At 39.0% G+C, this 24,666-nt stretch overlaps 2 protein-coding genes across 5 annotated transcripts in view; one reads left to right on the forward strand and one right to left on the reverse strand.

Annotated features, from left to right (window-relative positions):
* Positions 1-325: 325 nt before the first annotated feature.
* Positions 326-23,093, reverse strand: abhd5a (abhydrolase domain containing 5, lysophosphatidic acid acyltransferase a). Its single transcript, XM_086310324.1, has 8 exons — positions 22,944-23,093; positions 17,103-17,183; positions 13,693-13,778; positions 11,652-12,027; positions 5,809-5,963; positions 5,137-5,248; positions 4,782-4,968; positions 326-1,454 (listed from the first exon to the last, which is right to left on the reverse strand). Exons 1-8 carry the CDS (start codon positions 23,042-23,044, stop codon positions 1,365-1,367), a joined length of 1,188 nt encoding a protein of 395 aa, XP_086166450.1. The 5' UTR covers positions 23,045-23,093; the 3' UTR covers positions 326-1,364.
* ano10a (anoctamin 10a) overlaps positions 17,991-24,666 on the forward strand; it is a 43,308-nt gene continuing 36,632 nt past the window's right edge. Inside the window, exon 1 of one of the 4 annotated variants that reach the window (XM_086310320.1) lies at positions 17,991-18,014. The gene's annotated coding sequence lies outside the window, so the exon portion shown is untranslated. Of the gene's footprint in view, positions 18,015-23,071; positions 23,225-24,666 lie in introns of those variants that run through there. The other 3 variants (XM_086310321.1, XM_086310322.1, XM_086310319.1) reach the window with 3 other exon arrangements.

The following is a 24,666-nucleotide window of genomic DNA, read 5'->3' on the forward strand; positions in this document are numbered from 1 at the left end:
TATATATATATATATATATGTATGTGTGTGTGTCTTTTAATAGTCTATGACAAAAATCCATAGAGCGCACCAAAATATCGCATATTGTCACAGTAGCCACTGTTACAGTAAGGCTGTATAGATCCACACTGCCAGGCTGAAATCTATAGTATCTTTATGCCGTTATAAATAATATGGAATATACTGCCTGCATTACATGATACGCTCCATAACATGGACTATTATAAAGCTACTTTCAGCTGCTCCCTCGTTCACAGGAGGTCATCACAACAGAAAGCTCCACGTTTAATTTGAAAGTTTTAATTTTTAAATTTAAACCAGATGTCCTTCCTGATGCTAAGCCAACGAGGTTTTTGTCTCCTTCCAGGATTTTTTTGCCAGACAAATGTGCAGAACATTACACTATGAAGCCACTTTAGTCTTTATATAAATATATATAACTTATGCAAATAGAGCAGTCAAAAACAGGAGGAGTACAACAGAGGGTTTATGGTGATATTCACAGTTATTGCAGATGAAACGACCACTTGTGTTTGGCAGGAAAGCACATTACAGAGGACACGTGCTATTATTGGAAGCAGATTCATTTAAAACCTCTTCCTGTTGCTGATGCAGTGGTCCTGTATGCCGAGGTTTTGTATCTGTATCAGAATCAAATGGGAAAAACCACAAACCATAGGCTGAACACAATGCATGGGACACCAAATACATGACATTGTAACTGTAACTCTTAAATACCCGTTGTGCTTCAGTGAGACATCACTCAAGTGATCATATTAATATTCATATTATTATTGCAGCTGTCATTGGATTTATGAAATAAGCATGCTAAAATATTCATTCTCAGTATCTCACAGAAATAGAAAAAATAATGTGATAATTTATCTTTCAACAGTTTTTACATGAAATAGTTTATAAATGGTATTAAAAGGTGATAATCACCTGCATTCACTTAACACTGAGGTTACTGCATTTGGGAGAGGCAATTTAAAAAAAAAAAAAAAAAAAAAAAAAAACAACCCAAAAACCTTTATAACAAAGAAAAAACAAGTGACGCTACAGCCACAAGATTCTGTGTGCTGCAAAATAAGCATGTGATGGAGGCCAACAGGCCCCAGTCAGTGATGTCAACTCAGAGTCACCATTCACCAAGTTTCCGAGAATACAGCTGACTCACTGGTCAGATGATAGAACATGTACGAGTCACACCAGGCCACTGTTCACTTTGCAATATTTTTAATGTGCAAACACTTATTTTTGTCCTTTGGGAAAGTGGGATTCTGAGGTTCCACAGTGTGTGACAGAATGATGTCCGTCCCCGTTTTTCCCCCACCGGAGTTCAACATTCAAGCTCGTCTCTGCCTTCATTCCAGTTTGTTACATGCTTCCAAGACCTTGTAGTTAAAGTCCTCAGGCTGGTCGGCATACACATAGTGACCGGCTCCACGGATTGTCTGCAGGAAGGGAAGAGAATCAGAAGGGAAGCAGCCAATTAAAAATTATGGAAACTATATAAAGGCATGTCATAAAAGGGAGGTCATGATTTTAACGAGGAGGGCTGTGTCTCCGGTTTATAGTTTTCATAAAACAAAGATGGAAAGTAACATTCAAATTTACAGCATGCATCAGTTTTATTTCAAGCCTCCATACAGTCAGTTCCACGGTTCTTCATGGCAGAAAAATTTACCTTTGATGTGTCAATATACACATAATTGCATGTGGAGCAATCATGCTTAAGGCACTGAATCTGTGGAAGTCTGCTAAACTGAGAGGTTTTCTTTTATATAATTCATTAAACAAATGTATTTTAAGCTTAAGTAAACTAAACCCCATGTACAAAAGCAACAAATCAGTCTTTTGTCCAGCGATTTTTATTTGATGAAGCCTCAAAATGTTTTTCTTTTGGTTTAGTCAAAACCTCCAACTTTTACAGAGTAGTATTTTTTTATTTATTTTTTGAAATAAACTAAAATTATATAGTGAAACAAATTGATCAGCCCTCTTGTGATACAACATACATCCTCTGTATTGCACGAGGCTGTAACCATAGCCAGCCAGTTCATTTTGTGCAAATCCTCTCTTTTCAACATCCATGTACTGATCACCGCACTGTTTCTGTGCTAAAAGAGGCATCATTTCTTTCCTCATTACTAAAACAGATTCTGAAGGAACATTCCACTAACTCAGAGGGTCTAGCAACCCTCTGAGTTAGTGGCAGTCTGTGTTGAAACAACAGCTGTAATTCTCCACATTTCAACTTTTTTCTCCAAAAAAAAAAAAAAAAAAAGCTTGTAGGCTTTAATCTTGAAGTTTCAACTTTGTTTTCAATCAATAATAATAATATATTATCAATATTTTTTTTTCCATTTGATGGCACCCTAATACACTGTTGTAGAGGTCAGATAATGACTGTTTGTTTGCAGCAGCCTGTAGTTTTGTTTTTCTTTTGTTTTTTTTTTTTAAATGGACATTTTCCCCCATATATCTGTACTCATTAACACAGAGTTAGGAAATTAAAATGTCTCGAGTCCGTGGTAATGAGAATGTCTTTGCATATCATAATGTTTCAGTGTCTGTTTTGCACCTGTCTAGGCAGCTGCTCATCCAGTCTTCCTCAGCCTTGACAGGTGTATGAAAGCAACTGCCCATTTTTTCCCCCTAAGTGCTAAACCCTTACCCCAACTCTCACCCAGTCCTAAAGGCCATTACACAGAACGTGCTGCAAAACAATGACCCAAAATTCCAAATTGCCATGTAACATATACATCGGTGTGAAAAAAAGTGTTTGCCATGTTTTTGTATGTTTGTCACACTTAAATTTTTCAGATCTAACAAATTTAAAAATGAGACAAAGATGACAAGTAAACACAAAATGCAGTTTCTAAATGAAGGTGTTTATTATAAAGGGGGAAAAAAATCCAAACCCTCATGGCCATGTGTGAAAAAAAGTGATTCTCCCCCCCTCCCATTATAATTAATGGTGGTGTATCACATCTTTGGAAAGCCAAGTTCAATTTCTCTAGCCACCCTGATTACTGCCACCCGTTCTCAATCAAGACATTACTTTAATACGACCTGCCTGACAAAGTGGAGTAGCCAAAAAGGTCCTCAAAAGCCAGACATCATCCCCATGATCCAAGGAAATTCAGGAACAGATGAGAAACAAAGTAACTGAGATCTCTCAGTCTGGAAAATGTTATAAAGCCACTTCTAGAGCTGTGGGACTCCACAATCTCCACAGTGAGATCCATTATCCACAAATGGCAAAATCATTGAATGGTAAACCTTAACAATGGTGAACCTTAATATAAGTGGCTGGCCAACCAGAATTACCCCAAGAGCATAGCAACGACTCATCCAAGAGGTCACAAAAGACCCCAGAACAATATCCCAAGACCTGCAGGCCTCACTTGGCTCAGTTAAGGACAGTGTTCATGACTCCACCATAAGAGAGTCAGCCCAGCCGACATGGCTAAGTTCCAAAACAAAAACCAGTACTGATCCCAAAGACCTCTGGTGCAAAAAGTAACACTGAAGTGTTCATGACCTCAAGCTGAAGCACACTTGGGTTCTGCAGCAGGACAATGATGCAAAACACACGAGCAAGTCCATCTCTGAATGGCTTAAGACAAACAAAAATGAAGAGATTGGAGTGGCTTGGTCAAACTCCTGATATGAATCTGATTGAGATGCTGCGGCATGACCTTAAAAGGTGGTTCATGCTCAAAAACCCTCCGGTGTGGCTGAATTACAACAATTCTGCGACAACTGGGGGAGAGTCTTTTACAGCTCTGCAAAGATGAGTGGGTCAGAATTCCTTCAAACAACTGATTCCAGTTGTTGCTGCTAAGCGTGGCCCAACCAGTTATTAGGTTTAGAAGGAAATCACTTTTTCACACAGAGCCATGTAAGTTTTATTTACACAAACACCTAGAAACTGCATTTTGTGTTTACTTGTGTCATCTTTGTCCAATATTTAAATTTGACGATCTCAAAAACTTAAGTATAACAAACATACGTAATGAACTGGTCCTGATGTTTCTAAACAAGAAAACAAAGAAATTGAGATTCTGGGTTCATCCAGTTCTCACAAGCAGGCAGCAGCAGGGAGAATGTCATGGTTTGATCCAGGAGTTGGAACTGTGTCACGACCACTTTTGTCCATATTTCAGGATGTCAGTGGGGCAGGTTAAACTCTTAATATATGTCAGACCACATCTGAGGAGGCAGAGGAGTCATTTCAGAGCCGATTGGCCTAAAGCATCAAGGACCTAAAGTATCAAGCTGTGTGTCTGAGGTAAAAAGTATTATTTTACCATTTGTATATACAGATTACCAGTTCACTTTGAGCTACAGAACAGTTGTTGTCCAATGCAGTTGGTTGGATCTGTGCAGTTGGATCTGAAAACTCAAGCTTGATACAAAATAAATAAATCTTAGCAATAAAGCAGGTTTTGAGGAAGTGTGAAGAAATTAGTTACAAGTTTAGAAAGTCTATAAAAATGTCATCACACTGATGATCTGGAACCCAAATTCAGAAAGACAGTTGGATTTTTGTTTGAAGCCTGAACCATGAAATAACTGCCAGGAAATTCGCTTTAAAAATTTGTTTTCAAAACTGTTTTTGGCAATTTATTCCTTAAAAATGTATTGTGAAATTTACGTTTTTCGAGGGAAGGGGGGAGAAAAAAAAAACAAAAAAAAAACAAAAAAAAAAAAACAAAAAAAAAAAACACCCTTTGAAGGGATATCAATCCATTCATCTACACACACAAACTTACTATGATGTCCACATGAGAGCGTGGCCTCATCCTTTTGAGGGTGATGCCCGAGATGCAGTCTATGCTGGAGCGGGAGCCATAAATGATGGTGATGGGGATATCAGACTGCAGCTGGTCAATCCTCTGCAACATTGGCCTCTTGGCCCAGCCACATGGCGCAGTCATATTCTTAAAAGCAGTTTCCCCACTGTGACAAGACAAGGAAAAGATAATCAATGAGCACATGACAGAAAATGGATATGACAAAACATAATACTAGGTAGTAAAACGTGGATGAGAGCAGAAAAGGTGATGAAGAAATTGCTTCCATGGCCATTTTAGAGACAAGTGGCATTAATAAAAGAGAAAGACAGACCTGGGGCTTTGCACGTTCAGGTGGTAGATGTAATCTGGCACAGTGTTGTCAGTGAACACGAGGGAGAACTTTTTCTTGAAGTCGGGTCTTAGTGTTTGCACCAGAGTGGGACCTGCAGGGGACCAGGGAAGAGACAGAGGTGTCAAACACAAGCATGTAGCCATTAATAGATGAGGAGTACTCATTACATTTTACATGATTAGTCACACTGGGGAGAGCCCAGGTTTTGGCTTAAATTCCTTTCAAAGTCAAAGCAAAAACCACGAAAACTCTACTGAATGACATTGTGCTCGTCACATCACTTGCTTTAACAAGCAGTTCCTAGTTTTCTGGGTGTGCAAAGAGAACATTAGCTGTGATACTGCAATATTAAACTAATATAAAACCATCCCCCCAGTTTCATACTGCATACATTTTCACTTATTGTCTCCAGACAATAAGTGAAAATCTTCACCCATTATATTGCATCCTCTCATTTCCATTCTTCTCATTTAAGAAAAAGAAATTTCACGTGCTCATCATCTCCATTCCTGATACTTTTGTTGTAGCTTTGCTTTTCCCCAATATTTTGGTGTGCCACAGCATGGACACATTTCCCTGGGATTATTAAGCTAGTCCGGTTGTGGGTTTGCTTTTAGCACTGTGGTACTTTGTTGTCTTTTAGCACCTTACCCAGTGGTCCTACCAGTCGCAGGCCAGCCAGGGGGTTGAAAGGACTGAACATGGCACCAAGAGCTTTGATCCACACAGGGATGGGCCGGTCTGGTTCTGTTGTCTCCGGTTGATCAGGTAAACCCCAGGGCTCAACCAGGACAATGTGCTTTACTCTGTAAGCCAGACAACAAACACAACAAAAATAAAAGTTAACCTGCTCTTTTAGTTATAAATTGTTTACAGACCTACAACTAAAGGACAAAAACGTTAAAAAGGCCAGAATGAAGAGTGCCAGAGCGAACATAGACAAAGACCACGACTTCTGGAATAATGTTCTTTGGACAGATCCAGAGTCTAAAATTGAATTCTTTGGACACCAGAACAGTAGACATGTTTGGCGTAAACCAAATACTGCCTTCCAAGAAAAGAACCTCATACCAACTCAAGCATGGAGGTGGTAGTATCCTAGTTTGGGGATGCTTTGCTGCAGCAGGACCTGGCCAGCTCACTATCATAAAATCCATCACGAATTCTACTGCGTATCAGAGGGTGCTTGAAGAACATGTGAAACCATCTGTTAATGAGGGAAATTCTTTTGTCATACACATGCTCAATGCAGCAAGAGAGACAGAGGAACAGAAGAATAAGATATACAACATATACAATAGAATACTAGTATACAGTAATGACCCAAAGCATACCAGCAAATCCACCAAGGACTGGCTAAAAACTAAGAAGTGGAGAGTCCTGGAATGGTCAAGTCAAAGCCCTGATCTTAACCCCATTGAGATGCTGTGGGGTGACTTGAAACAGGCTGTACATGCAAGAAACATCTCACAGCTGAAGGAATTCTGCATTGAGGAGTGGGGCAAACCTTCTGATCGATGTCAGAGACTGGTAAAAGGCTACAAAAGCCGTCTCGCTGGTTATATCAGCCAAAGGGGGCAACACTAGTTATTAGGGGGTAGGGTGTCCTTTTTTCTCCATTGAAATAAACATTTTTGTTCATATCTTTTTTGATGTTTCACAAAATGTTCATTTTTGTTGTTTAATTGCAATCACTTTCTTTTCCAGTAATACATAAAATCATGATTGGAAATTATTATGAACAGTTCACATATCAAAGGGCTGATTATTTAATGGGGTGTCCTAATTTTCCTCACATGACTGTAAGCATTCAGTATCCTGGTGCATGCATTATTTTTTTGTTTTAACAGAGATGTGAATGTGACATACATCTTTTCATCAAGAAAGTAAATACATCCCCCCAAATATAACTTTTCTGGCACAGCATTTTGTTTTGTTTTTGTATTTTTTTACAATTAAATAATGGTGATCCATTCTATTTTTGCTTATTTCTGCCATATATACACACACCGTTACATTGAATTAGAGCTGGGCGATATATCGAGTTTTTAAAAAAATATCGATATATTTTTATACGAGATATAAGATGTGACAATATCCTTTATATCGATATAGTCTATGTTACGTTATAATTATACTTGCGGAGCCGCAAGTTTGCCTCTCTTTCGTCCACTTTCGTCTTTACGCAACGTTACTCGGCCTCGCCTCTCCTTCACTGAACACAACTCCCCCTCCTCCCCCATCGCTTCACCTGCAGGAAGCGACAAGATGGACACGGGAAATCCGTTAACGAGTTACTGCGCATCGCCCCGTGCGTGGGGCTGGACGGCGTCAAAGTGTTAGCTAGCTAACCACGCTAACGAGCTAACCACGCTAACGCCATGCAGCCCAGAGGTGCTGCACGGACTAAAATCCTTTCATTTTCTCAAAAGTTGACAGCGCGCCTTATGTATGAATTCTGGTTGTGCTTGATGGCCGCGCACCGATTTTATGTGGAACACGGCGCTCAGCAATCTGTCAAAAAATGTTTTAGTACGACTTTGGTAAGCTACGGAGCTGCAGCGCTTGATGGATTGTCGGAGCATTACGGCTGAGCCTCGCGGAGTGATACGTACTGTGCTTCAACGTAATATTACCCTACTGTGTATAAGGACCATAAATGGCACCTGTTAAGAGACGTGGTTGCGAAGCGGATTTCAAACTCCAGGTTGTCAGTCACGCAGTACAAGTTGGGAACAGAGCAGCTGTGAAATCTGTCCTTGTTATAGTGCTCGTCTTTTAGTTTACATTTTGACTGCACATTTGTGAGCTTTTTGTTATGCACAAAAACATTGTTTTCTTTTATTTATGGAGCATTATTATTTAATAAATGCTCATAATTTATTTTTGAGTAATTTTTCATGTACATCTGCTCTATGTTAATAAAAGTGCCTGTGTGACATCTGGGACACAGCTTTGACTAAGAACTCTCTTTTTGTTCTTACTTTATGGCTTTAAAAAAAATATATATCGAGATATATATCTTATATCGCCATCCAGCTAAAAAATATCGAGATATGAATTTTGGGTCATATCGCCCAGCCCTACATTGAATGTACATTTTAAACAATTCTCAGATAATGACAGAGTATGAACGGTGGACCAAAAACTTTCAGATGGCTCTAAATGCCCAGTTTCACAGTTTTATTTTTGACTTTTGAGGTCACCAAGATCAGATATTGCTAATATGAAAACTTACACAGCCCTTGTAAGGTGGAGTCTATCAGAAGAAAACTGGCTTTAAGGAAGCAGGAAGGGAGCTAAAATGCATTTCAGACATGATGATGGGCGTTTTTAGTGCTGCAGAAATATGAACAAAACCAGCTATGGCTGACAGTATAACAGGTCGCAATCAAGCTAGGCCAAGGGTCAGCAACCTTTAACACCCAAAGAGCCATTTGGACCCGGTTTCCATGCAAAAGAAAATACTGGGAGCCGCAAATACTTTTTGACATCTAAAATGAAGATAACACTGTTTATATTGTTTCTTACTTTTATGCTATGTGTGAACAACTAAGGTGTGTTGCTTATGAAATTCATGAAGTGCTACAGAGAAAGTTACATTTTATTTCTGTAATTAACACATTTTTAACTCTTAAATATAACAAAAGGAAAGACACCCAGCTGAACGAAAATGATCCATGTAGCAAACAAAAACTGTTGTGAGCCGCCCCTTATATCACCTTTGGGCTTTTGGAGCCTTGACCTGACTTAAAAAAAAAAAAAAAAAAAAAAAAAAAAAAAGAGGAAAAAAAAAAAAGCTCTATGCTGCTAAAAAATGAAAAATGGATATTTGCAAAATTCTGCCTAAATATGCATTTTACCTGGTTAATGTGTGTGGCGGGGCGTGGTCTGCAGCGCTGCTGCAGGGGAGGCGGACGCACCTGAGCGGCACCCGCAGTCACGCCTCGCCGCCTTAACGTCTGTGCTATCCATGTTGTTGTGTTGGTGTGTGTCGGGCTGTCAGCTGCAAAGCTACAGCCGGCTGTATGCGTACAGCAACCGTGTGTGAAAAGTGGTCAATGAGCCTCTGCGCAGAGCCATAATTGGCCTACCTGGGGTCGAAAGTCTCAATAAATTGCACGGCGTTCCACACTTGTGGAAGCCGGTCTCTCTCTCGCTCTCTCTCTCTCTCTCCTGCTGCTACTTCAATCATGAAACTGATCAATGATCAGCTGATCGGCTTTTGTGTCGCGAGTCTGTCTCTCTTCTTTGTTTTTGGCCCACTTCGCGCCAGAAAGAGGAAACCAGCGGCAGAACAACAGCAGCACGTTTAACCTTTATAAGCTGTTGTTAGAATTTGTTTAATATTACTTTCTACACCAGGATCCTTTTCTACGTAGCTGACGGCTGGTAACTGTGCAGGGGCGGATCTAGCAAAGTTTAGCCAGGGGGGCCGATAGGGCATTAATAGGGAAAAGGGGGCACAAAGACATACTTTTCTTTCTTATTCTCATTTAAAATGTCGAGCTTTTAATAAATAATTATCCGAATTTTACACCCAAAGTTTTAATCTGATGTAAAATGTATAGAAGTCCATTACTGTATATAATAACTATTAAGTCTAATATACCCTAGTAAGCTATAGTACTTTTTCCTTTGGGAAGATACCATCTGTGCAGTCTGCAATTCTGTTGAAGAAAGATGTTGAATCTATTTAATTATTCTTGAAAAATAATTTATTTCTGTGCATTTCTTTCACACTGCAGCAAATTGAAGTTGTTTACGTCAATTAAGCATCATGAGGTGGAGGGTGGTTCCCCTTTTTTTTTTGCTGGGAGTTTGCAACCTTATTAGTTAGGTTGCTTACTCTTTAAAATACCAGAATAGGGAGGATGGAGTAGGTTTAAGTTCATTAGATTAATCATTATTGCTGAACTATGAAATATTTTGGGTGCAGTGTATTTTTTTTATTTTTTAACATACAGGTCTAACAGAATAGCTTTAGTGTTTTGGTTTATTTATTTTTAACTTGAGTATGAACTTATACAAAACCAGCAAGATATTAAAAAAAACAAACAAAAAAAAAACACTATCATATCGGTATCGGCAGATATCCAAATTTATGATATTGGTATCGGACATAAAGTGGTATCGTGCCATCTCTAATAAGGACTAAAGAGCTGCAGGTTGCCGACCCCTGAGCTAGGCTGATATTTACATGACACCATGAAGCAGTTTACTTTCATTTTCATAATCAACTGGAAGCTAAACTGACAGGTGATTATAAGCCATTTAAATCTGACATGTCATGGTCTTAATGGACTCTGTACTGGTACAGAGAGCACATTGTTGTGGTTCCCAATACGAATGAAGTTCAAGGAGGAGGGGTGGGTGGGGGTGGGTGGGGGGGGCAGTGAGCACAGATCGGGGACGCATGTGCCTGATCACGAGCATCTGAAGTTATAACTTAAAACCATTTGGAACGCTAAGATAACAATAAGAAGACAGGAAGCGGGAATTTTCAGTGTTACTGATGAAGAGGGGTGATAAGGGATTGAGGACATTTTATCAGGCGCCGCTTAGGGAGAGCCGGGTGAATGCTGGAAGCTCCGAGCTGGAGCTGCGGCAGGAGGAGATGGTTCAGGAGAGATAGAGTCTAGTGGGAGGAGAGAGCGTTTTGGAGGACACTGCTGTTATCACAGGCTGCCAGCACCTAAAGGCACACCGCTACAACTGTATCCTCTACTCATGCTGGCATGTTTTGCTACAATCATGTTAACAGCAAAAGGGCAGAATCATTATTCATAACAGTGTTCACTGCAGACTCTGCTTTTTTCTCCTCCTAGGCAAGTTCCACTTCATTTGTTCCATTTACAGCAGTGATGAAAGGATTATTCAAAGGTATATTATTCTGGTTTTATAGAGCAATCAACACTCTGCCGACTTGCTCACTGGAGCTCTCAGCTGTAACACATGGCTTTCTTTAGCTGATCTGACCAACAAGCTGCTCTTGGGGACAGAAAATGAGACATTATGACACAAACTTGTTTGATGTGTTGATAAATCAGTTTTCTTGTGTCCACTGACACACTCCACTGTATTTTCCATAACAGTCCCTGACAGTATCTGCCTGCTGTTTGCTGTGAGGCAGCAGGTGTAAAGAGGCCCAAACACTTCTGCAGACCAACATTCACACACCACCCTCAAAAGGCAGGATAGAAATAATAGTTAGAGATGATATGCAAAGATTATCACAATATTAACTCTGTCCGTTTCAGCCACTCTTGCAGATGACAGGAGCTGCTAGCCAACAGTGGACATTAGAAAAGATGAGCTCCTATATGGAGTGCCTAAAACACTCGCATCATTATAATAATAAGAGACTAAAACCTGACTTTAGCTTATGCTACAGTTCTGATCCTGACATTTTACACAAACCTGCCACCTTTCTGTATCAGACAGTGTGGGTCATGATACAGTAAGATATGAGAAATCCCATTGTCTGCACCCACCTGCCTGGGTATTTAATTGAGTATGACACAGCGAGGTATCCTCCCAGATTGTGACCAAGAAGTATCATAGACTCCAGACCCACGCTGGCCCGCCACTGTTCTATGGACTCGACAAACTGATCCTCTGCTTCTGCTGCATCTGTTGAGAACACAGGCCTGCTGCTCTGGCCAAAACCCAGTAAGTCCAGTGCAAAGACAGGCCGATGCTGGGAGAGATCATCCAGATTCTGAGCCCACAGGCCCACCCCGCCGCCAAAGCCATGCAGCAGAACTAAGGGAGTTTTATCTTTAACATGGTCATTGCAAAACATCAGGGTCCACAGAAGATTGTCGTTGGAGATGGGAACAAACACTTTAGTAAATTCAGTGCTGACATCTGAAAAGAAAAGCACAAGATTACTTTTAAGTACAAGAACATTACGATGGGTCAAATATTCCATTTCACATTAATCTAAATAACATCTCTTTTTTGATACTACTGAATCAATCAGGTGTCGTCACCAAAAGTGAGATTCTCTACAAAAGGGTTTAAAAAAAACAAAAACAAAAAAAAAAAAAAAAAAAACCACAACACCACACACAAACACGGCAACAAGATCAAACAAGAGCAATGCGATTTCTCACACTTACTGGTTCATTAATAACATCCTGCAGGCACAGTTGGGTTAAAGTCATTCATAGAAAACAGCCCCTGAACTTCTTGATTTTTCAAAGCTGTAATCATCAATCACTTTATTTATAAGTTCCTAGTCTACTGTGGTTAATGTTCTCTACTTGTTGTCACGACATTTTCTGGAAGACCGACATCTAATATTCCTTTGAATTTTGAGCAACGAAAGTCATGAGTTACTTTTTCCCTGAGCTGTTTGTAGTCTTCGATAAGACACATACTTTACAAGTGATCTCAGACACATTTTGTAATTAGCATGAAACACGCTAAGGCCCAACGCATCTGCTCAGTTTATTATTATTTTATGTCAACAATTGCATTTTTGAGGACTTAAAGATGCTAAAAAAAACCTCATGTACATTTTCACCAGATCTAACACGTGCAAAATTTCTTATTTTATTGGTTTGTAAATGGCCTGTATTTGTATAGCGCTTTACACGTCCCTAAGGACCCCAAAGCGCGTTACACATTCAGTCATCCACACACAGTCACACACTGGTGATGGCAGCTACATTGTAGCCACAGCCACCCTGGGGGGCACTGACAGAGGCGAGGCTGCTGGACACTGGCGCCACCGGGCCCTCTGACCACCACCAGTAGGCAACGGGTGAAGTTTCTCATGTACAGAGTAGGAAATGGTTCAATAATGCCACCTATGGTAGTACTACCAGCATGCGGTTTGAGTTACATGAATGAAATTTGGTACACACATACGTAAAGTCTGGAAGCCCACTGACCCAAACCCAACAGGAAGTCCGCCATTTTGAATTGAAGGTGACATTTTGGCGACTTCCTGGCATTATACTGTTGCAAACTCCTCCAAGGATCAACTTCATATTTGGTCAGTCTAAACTACAGACCTAGGCCATATTAAATTGCAACACTTTTGAGCTTTCTTCAAAGGGCGTGGCCGTGGTACCACGGCAAATTTCAACCAGTCGCCATGAAAATATAGTTTCCTCTTATTTACACATACATCGTCCAATCTGGACCAAACTTCCCACGTTTCATAAGGCTCCGCCCCTGAAAACATTTCTCCTGTCATATTTGATGGTGGTCACTGCACCACCTAGTGGGAACAAGAAATGTCATGTTATGCACTTTGGGCTACAGTTTTAAGGTGACTGACCGCAGCAACCTCAAATTTGCCAAAGAAAGTCTTAAGGTGTTGGTCATCGCTGCTTGCAGATTTAATTCATATTTACAAAAAGTTATTTGATTTCTAGCCAATACAGGTTTTGTTTAGCAAAACAGGTTGTGTTTGAGTGAGTGACCACAGGTGGGTGAGTTTTTACTTTTGCACACTGTACAAAAAGTGTATGTTTTAAATAAAAAATAAAAATAAAAAAATTACACTGGGTTTATCCTTACACCGCAGCATCTTCTCCTCTGAAGCTTGCAGATGGCTCTTTGAAGTTGGACACCACAATGGCAGCCAGTTGGGAATCCAGCACCACCTACGTACACAAAAGCACAACAGTATGAATATGAATGGTTTGCCTTATATTAATATTTCAAACGTTCATCATTATAATAATGATTCATCATCATGCTGCTTTGGGGTACTCACAGTCGTAGGGCTAAGATTCATAACACAAACCTGCACCACAGAACATTGACTCCTAGCTAACCAGACTCTTACTGTATGGTCCTCACTTAACTCATTTCTCATCTTTCTACCGCTTGGACTGCGTTTTGCAACACGCTAAACAATCAGGGTTACTAACAGGTTAAGCAAGCAAAAAACAGGCTTGATACACAAAATTACCATCAGAATTTATCACAGATACTTTGAAAAATGTAGTGGTTTAAAGGTGTGAACATACACCATAAGACTGTAGCCTTATGGTGTATGTTTTTGTTGGAGTTTCCAGAGTGCAAAATCTGGGTAAAAAATAAATGATCCAAATATGATTTGATAACAAATTGCAAAATGCAAAATTGTGCAAACAATTTCATGCAGAAAAATAAATATACACCATATTTTTCAACTGATAAGGCTTCTACATTTGCTGTTAGGAGTTAATTTAGTTTTGCATTGCCAGGGAGAGATCGCTTTGTCATTTAGTTCTTCATGGAGTCCTCACACTGAATGTTTAGATTGTTCCGTGTTGGTATTTTAATGTAACAGAGCAGTCCTTAATATGAAGCATCCATGAAGCTTTATGCTTTAGGAACCAATACGTTGTATTAATGCTTCTCTGTATGACTTTATCAGTCTCCCATACTGTTGAGAGAAAATTCTGACCCAATGCCGTTTGTGAGGTATTTATTTAAGCACAGATCTCTTAAGATACCCAAAGGGATTTGTTTCTTTTTTCAGATGAATGGAATAACATTGATGGAGAGGTAAAAGCCTACATCTTTCCACTTTGGGGTTTTTGTGTGATTTTTTTAAAATTGTAATTCTGAGCATTTTGTGGTTTTTGGTACTCTGGAAAACTGTAAATAATGAGCAGAAGCAATGTTAAATTGATGTTGATAAATCTGAGATATTTCTGTAAACATTCACATGCATGACTTCTGCACAGATTCATGTGGACACACTGTTAGTTAACAAGTCCCATTGTTCCTGAAATCATGTGGTTTGTTCAGATACAACGTTGCAAACCCAACACACGCTGCAATGTTCTTTTTTAATGAAAAGGTTTTTTCATTCCTAATTCATGGCAACGTGTTATGGCAGGCCTTCTACTAGAAGGCATAACTAAACTACAGAAGGGTGTGACTTAAGAGTAAGGAGACACTTAAAGGTTTTTGGCTGAATGTCTAAACAGCTGTGTTTATTGTAAAAGTGTCATATCTCATGACCTCTCCATTAGCTGCTCTGTGTGGGAAAGCAACTTCTTACTTCACAGCTGGCTCTGAAATAAGCTCTTCTGCTTTCCTCCACTGGCCCAGTGTGGTCTTGAGGGAAAAGCATAACAGAGCACAAAGCTGTGACACAAAAATTTAGTTTCTTTGCTTTCTTTTGTCTTTAGGCAAGTCAACCCCCCCCCCCCCCCACCCCCCCAAAAAAAAAAACAAAACCCCAAAACAAAAACCAACCATAACAACAAAATGTTCTTCTGTGACATGCAAACCTCATGTAGCAACACGCAGAGACATCAAGAGGAAACAAACGGCTGTCGTCACACTACACTTGACTCAATGTTCTCCTTCCCTGACATCGGTCACATTAGTTTCTTTAACAAGGCCTTCTTTACAGAGTCTAACCATAGACATCTTGTTAACTTAGTAATTATCAAAACATTCATATCGAATTTCCCAGAGGAACCCACCCGAGGGATTAATAAAGTTCTATCTTATCTTATCTCCAACTGTTTTGATAAAGGACTATTTGTCCTTTTCACTAGCTACAGCTGTTTTGATAAAGGACTATTTGTCCTTTTCACTAGCTACAGCTGTTTTGATAAAGGGCAACTTAAATTGTTTGTCTGTGTGTCTGTAAGGTTTTCGGCTGCTAAGTGGATAGAACACCTGAATATGTCACCTTGAATTCTGAGACATCGATACAGGACGTGATTGATGCGATTTTAATCAGTCCCTTTCACATGTTTCAACATTTACCTAAGCCTACTTCTAATAATTCTTACAATTAAACAAATGTGACACACACACACACACACACACACACACACACACACACACACACACACACACACACACACACACACACACACACACACACACACACACACACACACACACGATTTTTCTGTCTATTTTCTAAGTGAGCAGCAGCAGCGCAGCCTCAAAATTAGCTTTAAATTGATCAAGTATGGCATTGGCCTTGGTGTGAATCTGTGCTGCCTGAGTGGTCCTCTGTTTTAAATAAGTCAGTACTGCAAGAGAACTCACATAAAGTCCTTTCCAACATGTGGCAGACATAATGAAGCAGCCTCATTACTGTGTTGTTTAGGCACAACTAGAGTCACAGACTTAAAAATTAGCCTAATTTAACTGCTCTGATCATCTCCCCCCCCATGAAGGTTTTACTGTTTGGGGAGCTCATTGGTCATTTTGCTCATTTTAAGACTGTCCTCCACCCCCCATGGCTGTCGTTTTCTTTTTCAAATCATTACACATGATGCTTGGGCAGCAAGGAAGGTCCTGAAGGTTCAATCCAAAACTAGTTGTACTTAATTATTTTTTTAACATAAAAGCACATTTACGCTATATGCGCATGTGTTTCTCATCTGGGCTGCTGTTGGGGTTTTCTCTGCATTATTGTAGGGTCTTCACCTTATAATGCAGAACACCTCAAGGAGATGGCTGTGATTTGTGAACTGCACTTTCACTTTTAACCCACTCTAAATGCCTTTTACAAGTCTGGAAACGTCAATTTCAATGCCTTTTGAACAGGTTTTTGTTAATCGGGGTGGTGCTGCTCATTTATATTGCTTTGCACTGATAAGCAACCATTTAGTCTCAGCCTGTTAACATACATGTGTTGGACTCAATTGTTGGAGACGCAATTACTTGATAAACCCGTGAGTTTGCCAGGGTTATCAAAACACAGGAGACACCCTGTGCGTTATTGTGAAAGGTAAGTTAAAGAGTCACAAAAGTTTACGTTTAGTTCTCCCTTTGCTTATGTTCTATTACTCTACTAAGTCTCATGAAAATCACCCAGCTGAAAGGAAACTGGACCTGCACAGTGACACATACAAACTAACAAAGTGAGGCTACAATAATGAAAGCTAATGTCTGAGTGGAGGTGGATATTTGTGTAAAAGAGTGTCACACCTGTGTCTGTGTGTGGATGCTCATAACATTACCTTATTGTTTTATCCACATAGCCCCACACACTCCTGGCCAGACTGGGAACACCAACAGTAGACAGCATTCTATGAATGACCCTGGAGATATAATAAAAGAGTAAGCGCGTGAGGGCAAAGGACAGGGACTGGCCGATGACAACGCGTGACAGCAAAACTATCATCTCCATTATTTAAATTATCAAGCATTTACTATAACACTTAAAAAAAAGTTTATGGTTTTATCAAGGTTTTTTGTGCATTTCCAGAGGGCTTTTTATGCACATGAATATAAAAATATTCGCGCCACTGCAAAACTCTTGTTTAAAACCGGTGTTCTGACAAACCATCCTAGTTTGGCAAAACGTTCTACCGTAACTCTGCTGTCACAGAGTAATTCCAACACCAACTTAACTTTGCCCATCAGAGTATGCTTATAGGTCATATTCATACAGCCAGGATGGTTTGCCACTTCATTTTACCCATTAAAGTATCTTGTAGGTAACATTCACTCTGACGGGTAAAATTAAGTGCCAAACATGCATGGTTTGGCACTTAATTTTACCCGTCAGTATGTTTGTAGCTGTTATTAACAAAGGTAGGATGGTTCGCCACTGAATTTTAACTGTTTAAGTATGCTTGCAGGTGAAATTCACAAAGGTAGGATGGTTTGGCAGTTAATTTTACCCATCAGAGTATTTTTGTAGCTAATATTTACAAAGGTAGGACGGTTCGCTACTTAATTTCGTGTTGTGCGCATGCACAGAAACAACGGGTAGGATGGTTTGCGAGGTAGGATGGATTCTAAGAACACCTGTTTTCCAATTTGCTCTACCATCTCTGAGGTAAAACAAACATGGCAGTCCAGCGGCTTTGCAATAAGAGCGTTATTTTACTTCTGTGGACCACACCGACAATACCTTCAAAGCACCGGTGAGTTTTTCAACGACCTTCTGCAGTCTTCGAGCACTCTCATTTAGTACGGGCCACTTTACAAGAAGGCAGCAATTAACTAACTAGAAAGTGCATTTTCTGAAGAAACTGCAGTGTGAATGCTTGAATCTGAATGTATGCACTGAAATGAATTAATTGCTGAATTTAAGTTAAAAATTTTGAATGAGATGAAAAATACAGAAATTTTCACCTGAAAACAAAAGTGCTGAACTGCTAAAAGCTGAAGGTTACACAGAAGTTGGAAAATAGCTGAAAATGTTTTAATTGTAAATTAGAAAAAAACATTTAGAGTCAGAAAACATCTGAAAGAATATTAAAAGGTCATATTCTTTGAATCACTGAATGACTAAAATGTGATCCCTCCACTTGGACCCACACAGTTTAAAAAGTTTACATCTCTGAGCTTTGAAAGACAAGATGTTGGAAAAAGAACAACGATGGCGACGTTTTGAGGGTAAAATGATGGCTTTAACACTGTGGACAGAGCAGCAGTTGAAAGAGAAGTGTTTAAGATGAATTTTGGCAGAGTGGCAGAGAGAGCTCGTTAAGCAGGCAGGTGTGAGCCTGGTTGCTATAGTGACCGCACCCAATGGCTCCATACACACGCACACAGACATGCACCTCACTTTTGCTGCTTAAAATGAACAGAAAGTCAGGCTGAAACAAATCGTTCCCAAATGAAAAGTAAAAGTCGTATTGACAAAATTCTTTCACCGTGAGCGACAGCAATGTCTAGTCTACCTAATTCTCAGTTTTCATGCCTGTGGAGCTTATTATATGGACGTGGTGACAGTGGAAAGACACCATGCTCTTCTGATTTTCAAACGAACCTTCTGAGCCATTTTAACATTAGAGTCTATGGAAGAGTTGGAGGGAGGAGGCTGTGCATTGGTGACATTTATGAAAGAACCATAACACCTAGTACAATAGTAAACACATTGGATGAAAGAGGACAGCCATGGCTACGTTTTGAGGGTAAAATCATACCTGTAGAGCAAACGCTGCGGACACAGCAGCAGTTTTAAAAAAGATTTTAAGATTAATTTTTTTGCTCCTCTCACTCTAGCAGTTGAGCTGCCTCACTCTAGCCCCAACATTCCGTCCCATACACACCCATTATAAACTCTGAAACGGGTGAAAAAACATCATGAAACTTAAACTGGAACTGAAGAAAAAGTATAATAGATATTGAAAAGATAAATACAAGTTGAATAGTTGAATGTCTTGTCTTCGTTTTAAAGTTTGAATGGTGGCTCTATGTCAACGTATGTTGAAGTAGTAAGAGTTTAAAAATGAGTAAGTTGAATGAGAATTTGAAGGGTCTCCCCATTGAAATACATGGGAAATTTTTGTTGAATAAAGTTGAATAAAATTAAAAATATAAATGTTAAAAATGAGAAAAATAGAAGCAATGTTGTCCAAAATAATAGGAATCTAACGATGTTTGAATGGTTTTTCTAAGTTGAACGGTTTTGAAGGAGTAGGCTTTCAAAAAACGTACGGAAAAATAAAATATAACTAGAAAGTGCATTTTCTGAAGAAACTGCAGTGTGAATGCTTGAATCTGAATGTATGCACTGAAATGAATTAATTGCTGAATTTTGAGTTAAAAATATTGAATGAGATTAAAAAAAAACAAAAAAAAACCCGAATTTAACCTGAAAACAAAGGTGCTGAACTGCTAAAAGCTGAAGGTTACACAGAAGGAGTTGGAAAAAAACTGAAAATGTTTTAAATGTAAATTAGAAAACCCTAAGAAATGAGAAAAGAACATTTAGAGTCAGAAAACATCTGAAAGAATATTAAAAGGTCATATTCTTTGAATCACTGAATGACTAAAATGTGATCCCTCCACTTGGATCCACACAGTTTAAAAAGTTTAAATGTCTGAGCTTTGAAAGACAAGATGTTGGAAAGAGAACAACGATGGCGACGTTTTGAGGGTAAAATGATGGCTGTAACACTGTGGACACAGCAGCAGTTGAAAGAGAAGTGCTTAAGATGAATCTTGGTACAGTGGCAGGCAGAGCTCGTTAAGCAGGCAGGTGTGAGCCTGGTTGCTATAGTGACTGCACCCAATGGCTCCATACACACGTACACAGACATGCACCTCACTTTTGCTGCTTAAAATGAACAGAAAAGTCAGGCCCAAACAAATTCTTCCCAAATGAAAAGTACATGTCGTATTGACAAAATTCTTTCACCGTGAGCGACAGCCATGTCTAGTCTACCTAATTCTCAGTTTTCATGCCTGTGGAGTTTATTATATGGACGTGGTGACAGTGTAAAGACACCATGCTCTTCTGATTTTCAAACGAACCTTCTGAGCCATTTTAACATTAGAGTCTATGGAAGAGTTGGAGGGAGGAGGCTGTGCATTGGTGACATTTATGAAAGAACCATAACACCTAGTACAATAGTAAACACATTGGATGAAAGAGGACAGCCATGGCTACGTTTTGAGGGTAAAATCATACCTGTAGAGCAAACGCTGTGGACACAGCAGCAGTTTTAAAAAAGATTTTAAGATTAATTTTTTTGCTCCTCTCACTCTAGCAGTTGAGCTGTCTCACTCTAGCCCCAACATTCCGTCCCATACACACCCATTATAAACTCTGAAACGGGTGAAAAAACATCATGAAAGTTAAACTGGAACTGAAGAAAAAGTATAATAGATATTGAAAAGATAAATACAAGTTGAATAGTTGAATGTCTTGTCTTCGTTTTAAAGTTTGAATGGTGGCTCTATGTCAATGTATGTGGAAGTAGTAAGAGTTTAAAAATGAGTAAGTTGAATGAGGATTTGAAGGGTCTCCCCATTGAAATACATTATAAATTTTTGTTGAATAAAGTTGAATAAAATTAAAAATATAAATGTTAAAAATATGAAAAATAGAAGCAGTGTTGTCCAAAAGAATAGGAATCTAACGGTGTTTGAATGGTTTTTCTAAGTTGAACGGTTTTGAAGGAGTAGGCTTTGAAAAAACGTACGGAAAAATAAAATATAATAATAATAATAACTAGAAAGTGCATTTTCTGAAGAAACTGCAGTGTGAATGCTTGAATCTGAATGTATGCACTGAAATGAATTAATTGCTGAATTTTGAGTTAAAAATATTGAATGAGATAAAAAAAAACAAAAAAAAAAAACGAATTTAACCTGAAAACAAAGGTGCTGAACTGCTAAAAGCTGAAGGTTACACAGAAGAAGGAGTTGGAAAAAAACTGAAAATGTTTTAAATGTAAATTAGAAAACCCTAAGAAATGAGAAAAGAACATTTAGAGTCAGAAAACATCTGAATGAATATTAAAAGGTCATATTCTTTGAATCACTGAATGACTCAAATGTGATCCCTCCACTTTGATCCACACAGTTTAAAAAGTTTAAATGCCTGAGCTTTGAAAGATACGGTGTTGGAAAGAGAACAATAATGGCGACAATTTGAGGGTAAAATGATGGCTGTAACACTGTGGACACAGCAGCAGTTGAAAGAGAAGTGTTTAAGATGAATCTTGGCAGAGTGAGAGAGAGAGCTCGTTAAGCAGGCAGGTGTGAGCCTGGTTGCTATAGTGACTGCAACCAAGGGCTCCATACACACGTACACAGACATGCACCTCACTTTTGCTGCTTAAAATGAACAGAAAAGTCAGGCCGAAACAAATCGCTCCCAAATGAAAAGTAAAAGTCGTATTGACAAAATTCTTTCACCGTGAGCGACAGCAGCTTCTAGTCTACCTAATTCTCAGTTTTCATGTCTGTGGAGTTTATTATATGGACGTGGTGACAGTGGAAAGACACCATGCTCTTCTGATTTTCAAACGAACCTTCTGAGCCATTTTAACATTAGAGTCTATGGAAGAGTTGGAAGGAGGAGGCTGTGCATTGGTGACATTTATGAGAGAACCGTAACACCTAGGACAATAGTAAACACATTGGATGAAAGAGGACAGCCATGGCTACGTTTTGAGGGTAAAATCATACCTGTAGAGCAAACGCTGTGGACACAGCAGCAGTTTTAAAAAAGATTTTAAGATAAATTTTTTTGCTCCTCTCACTCTAGCAGTTGAGCTGTCTCACTCTAGCCCCAACATTCCGTCCCATACACACCCATTATAAACTCTGAAACGGGTGAAAAAACATCATGAAACTTAAACTGGAACTGAAGAAAAAGTATAATAGATATTGAAAAGATAAATACAAGTTGAATAGTTGAATGTCTTGTCTTCGTTTTAAAGTTTGAATGGTGGCTCTATGTCAATGTATGTTGAAGTAGTAAGAGTTTAAAAATGAGTAAGTTGAATGAGAATTTGAAGGGTCTCCCCATTGAAATACATGGGAAATTTTTGTTGAATAAAGTTGAATAAAATTAAAAATATAAATGTTAAAAATGAGAAAAGTAGAAGCAGTCATGTCCAAAAGAATAGGAATCTAATGGTGTTTGAATGGTTTTTCTAAGTTGAACGGTTTTGAAGGAGTAGGAGTACAAAAAACGTACGGAATAGATAAAATATAATAATAATAAAGATTAGAATAACAATACTGTGAATGCTTTTCAAGCATTCACACTAATAATAATAATAATAAAGATTCGAATAACAATACTGTGAATGCTTTTCAAGCATTCACACTAATAATAAAGATTAGAAGAACAATACTGTGAATGCTTTTCAAGCATTCACACTAATGAGGTTGGAGGAGGGGGGGCAGGTTTACCTTGACCCAAGTGGTGCCTCTCTCTGACAGCCTGTCTAACTTTCGACAACAACACTCGGGCATTTTTCAGGAAAAGGTGCACAGTGTCGCTGTTCCAATAACACTTAGTGTCTGTTAAATAATAAAGGAACATTACCGTGGATAGACATACTCTGACAGGCCGGGGAATGTGATAGGTTAATAGAAATACTCACCCTCTGTTCTCGATCACCGCTTGCTCAGCCATAGCGCGACAGTCCCCGAGACGCTTCTCACAGTCACGTGGCTCTGACGTAGCTGCCGAGCTTGTGCGCATTTCATTTATAGCGTCAGTTGACTGAGACAAGGGGGGGGGAGTGTTATTCCTACTGTGGATCCACCTATCTCCGCTTCGTTTCTTCCTAGTAGAGTAAAACAAACGCACCCAGGAAGAGTTTGCGGAACTGGCGTGTCTGTCATGTCTAAACATTGCTGCTGATCGGGGAAGTGGGTCTTGGTAAGTATTTAAACTCCGTTTTGTGTTCCTTGTTTTACATTACTCGGGTATTTAAAAGTAACACAAGAGTGTTGAGCTTGCGCGGGCAGCTGCTGCTGTTCAGCTCTTCGGTTCAGTTCTTACGGTGAATCATCCTGCAAGTCATTAGAAATGTTCTCAACGGTCTTTAAACTCATTTATCTTGCTTATCTGATATTTCAGGTCTTACATTTAATGGGGACAGGTACTCATGCACATGTAACCTGCAGCGTGAAAGATACATGTAGAAAAAAGTTTTATTTACAGTGTTGTGCAAAAGTCTTGAGCCACACATCGTTTAGATTGTGCTAGGCGAATGGGATGTGATTTGTGCAAACATAATTAGAAGCACAGTGTACAGACTTAAAAGTCAATATTTGGTATGACAACATTTATTTTTCCACACAGCTGAACTCTCTGAGGCCACTTGCTTTGTTATTTATTTAAGTGGTCTTCAAAAACAGGCTTCTTGAAGGGTGTTTGCCTTTCATTCCGTTTGTGAAGATGATCACACATTGCTTCAATAACGCTGAGATTTGGGCTCCAGCAAGGCCAATCCATGATGGATGGATGTGTACCATTATATTTGTTTCCATCAAGGTATGCCTTTACTGCATTCACAGTGTTTTTGGGATCATTGCCGCAATTAAATATTTAGCTGTTATCAATCAGAAGCTCTCCAGATGGACAAATCTTTTCTGCATTCATAATTCTACCAGTTTTGACAAGATCTTCAACACCACCATGCCTCCACTGTGTTTTCCACATGGCTGTAGTTAGTCACTGTTGTACTTTGATTCTGACCTTTTCTTTACGTATTGAAAAAAATCGAACCAAAAAAATTCAAATGTGGATTTTTCACTCCACTGGTTTTCAGTCCAGTTATTGTGTATGTTGGCATACCTCAGCCTTTGCTCTCTGTTTCATTTACTAAACAACAGCTTCTTCCATGCTTCCACTGAGGCTGTTTGATGGCTTCAGTGAACCATAGCTGGATCAGACTGAAAGTCCTGGGTCTTTGATGGATTTTTCTGTCTTATTTCATGACTCTCATCTGGTATTGATACATCTTCTTTTCTTTTCTTTTCTTTTTTTTTGGGGGGGGTTCTGTCACTGCTACTTTTGCTCTCATCTGTCCAGTTTCCTTAATTTTTTTTTAATGACACACATACATGGACTGTAAGTATTAGTCCAAAGAAAAACTTTTAAAGTACCATGTTTATTTTGTTTTTTTCCTGTTTTGTTGTTGTTGTTGTTGTTGTTTGTTTGTTTGTTTGTTTTGGGTTTTTTCCCTTCTCTTTTCTTTAAAAATTATTTCTTTTTGTTTTTTTGGGTATCTTGTGGTTTTATTGCTTTCTTACTGCCATATGTTCAAGATGTTTAAAGTGTTGGATATTTATGAATATAAAATCCAATAAATATAT

Source organism: Aulonocara sp. 'chitande type north' Nkhata Bay, linkage group LG11 (assembly GCF_057382095.1).
Source record: "Aulonocara sp. 'chitande type north' Nkhata Bay isolate Kocher_YH1m ecotype deep benthic linkage group LG11, A_spYH_male_GT1.1, whole genome shotgun sequence".
Taxonomy (NCBI): Eukaryota; Metazoa; Chordata; class Actinopteri; order Cichliformes; family Cichlidae; genus Aulonocara; species Aulonocara sp. 'chitande type north' Nkhata Bay.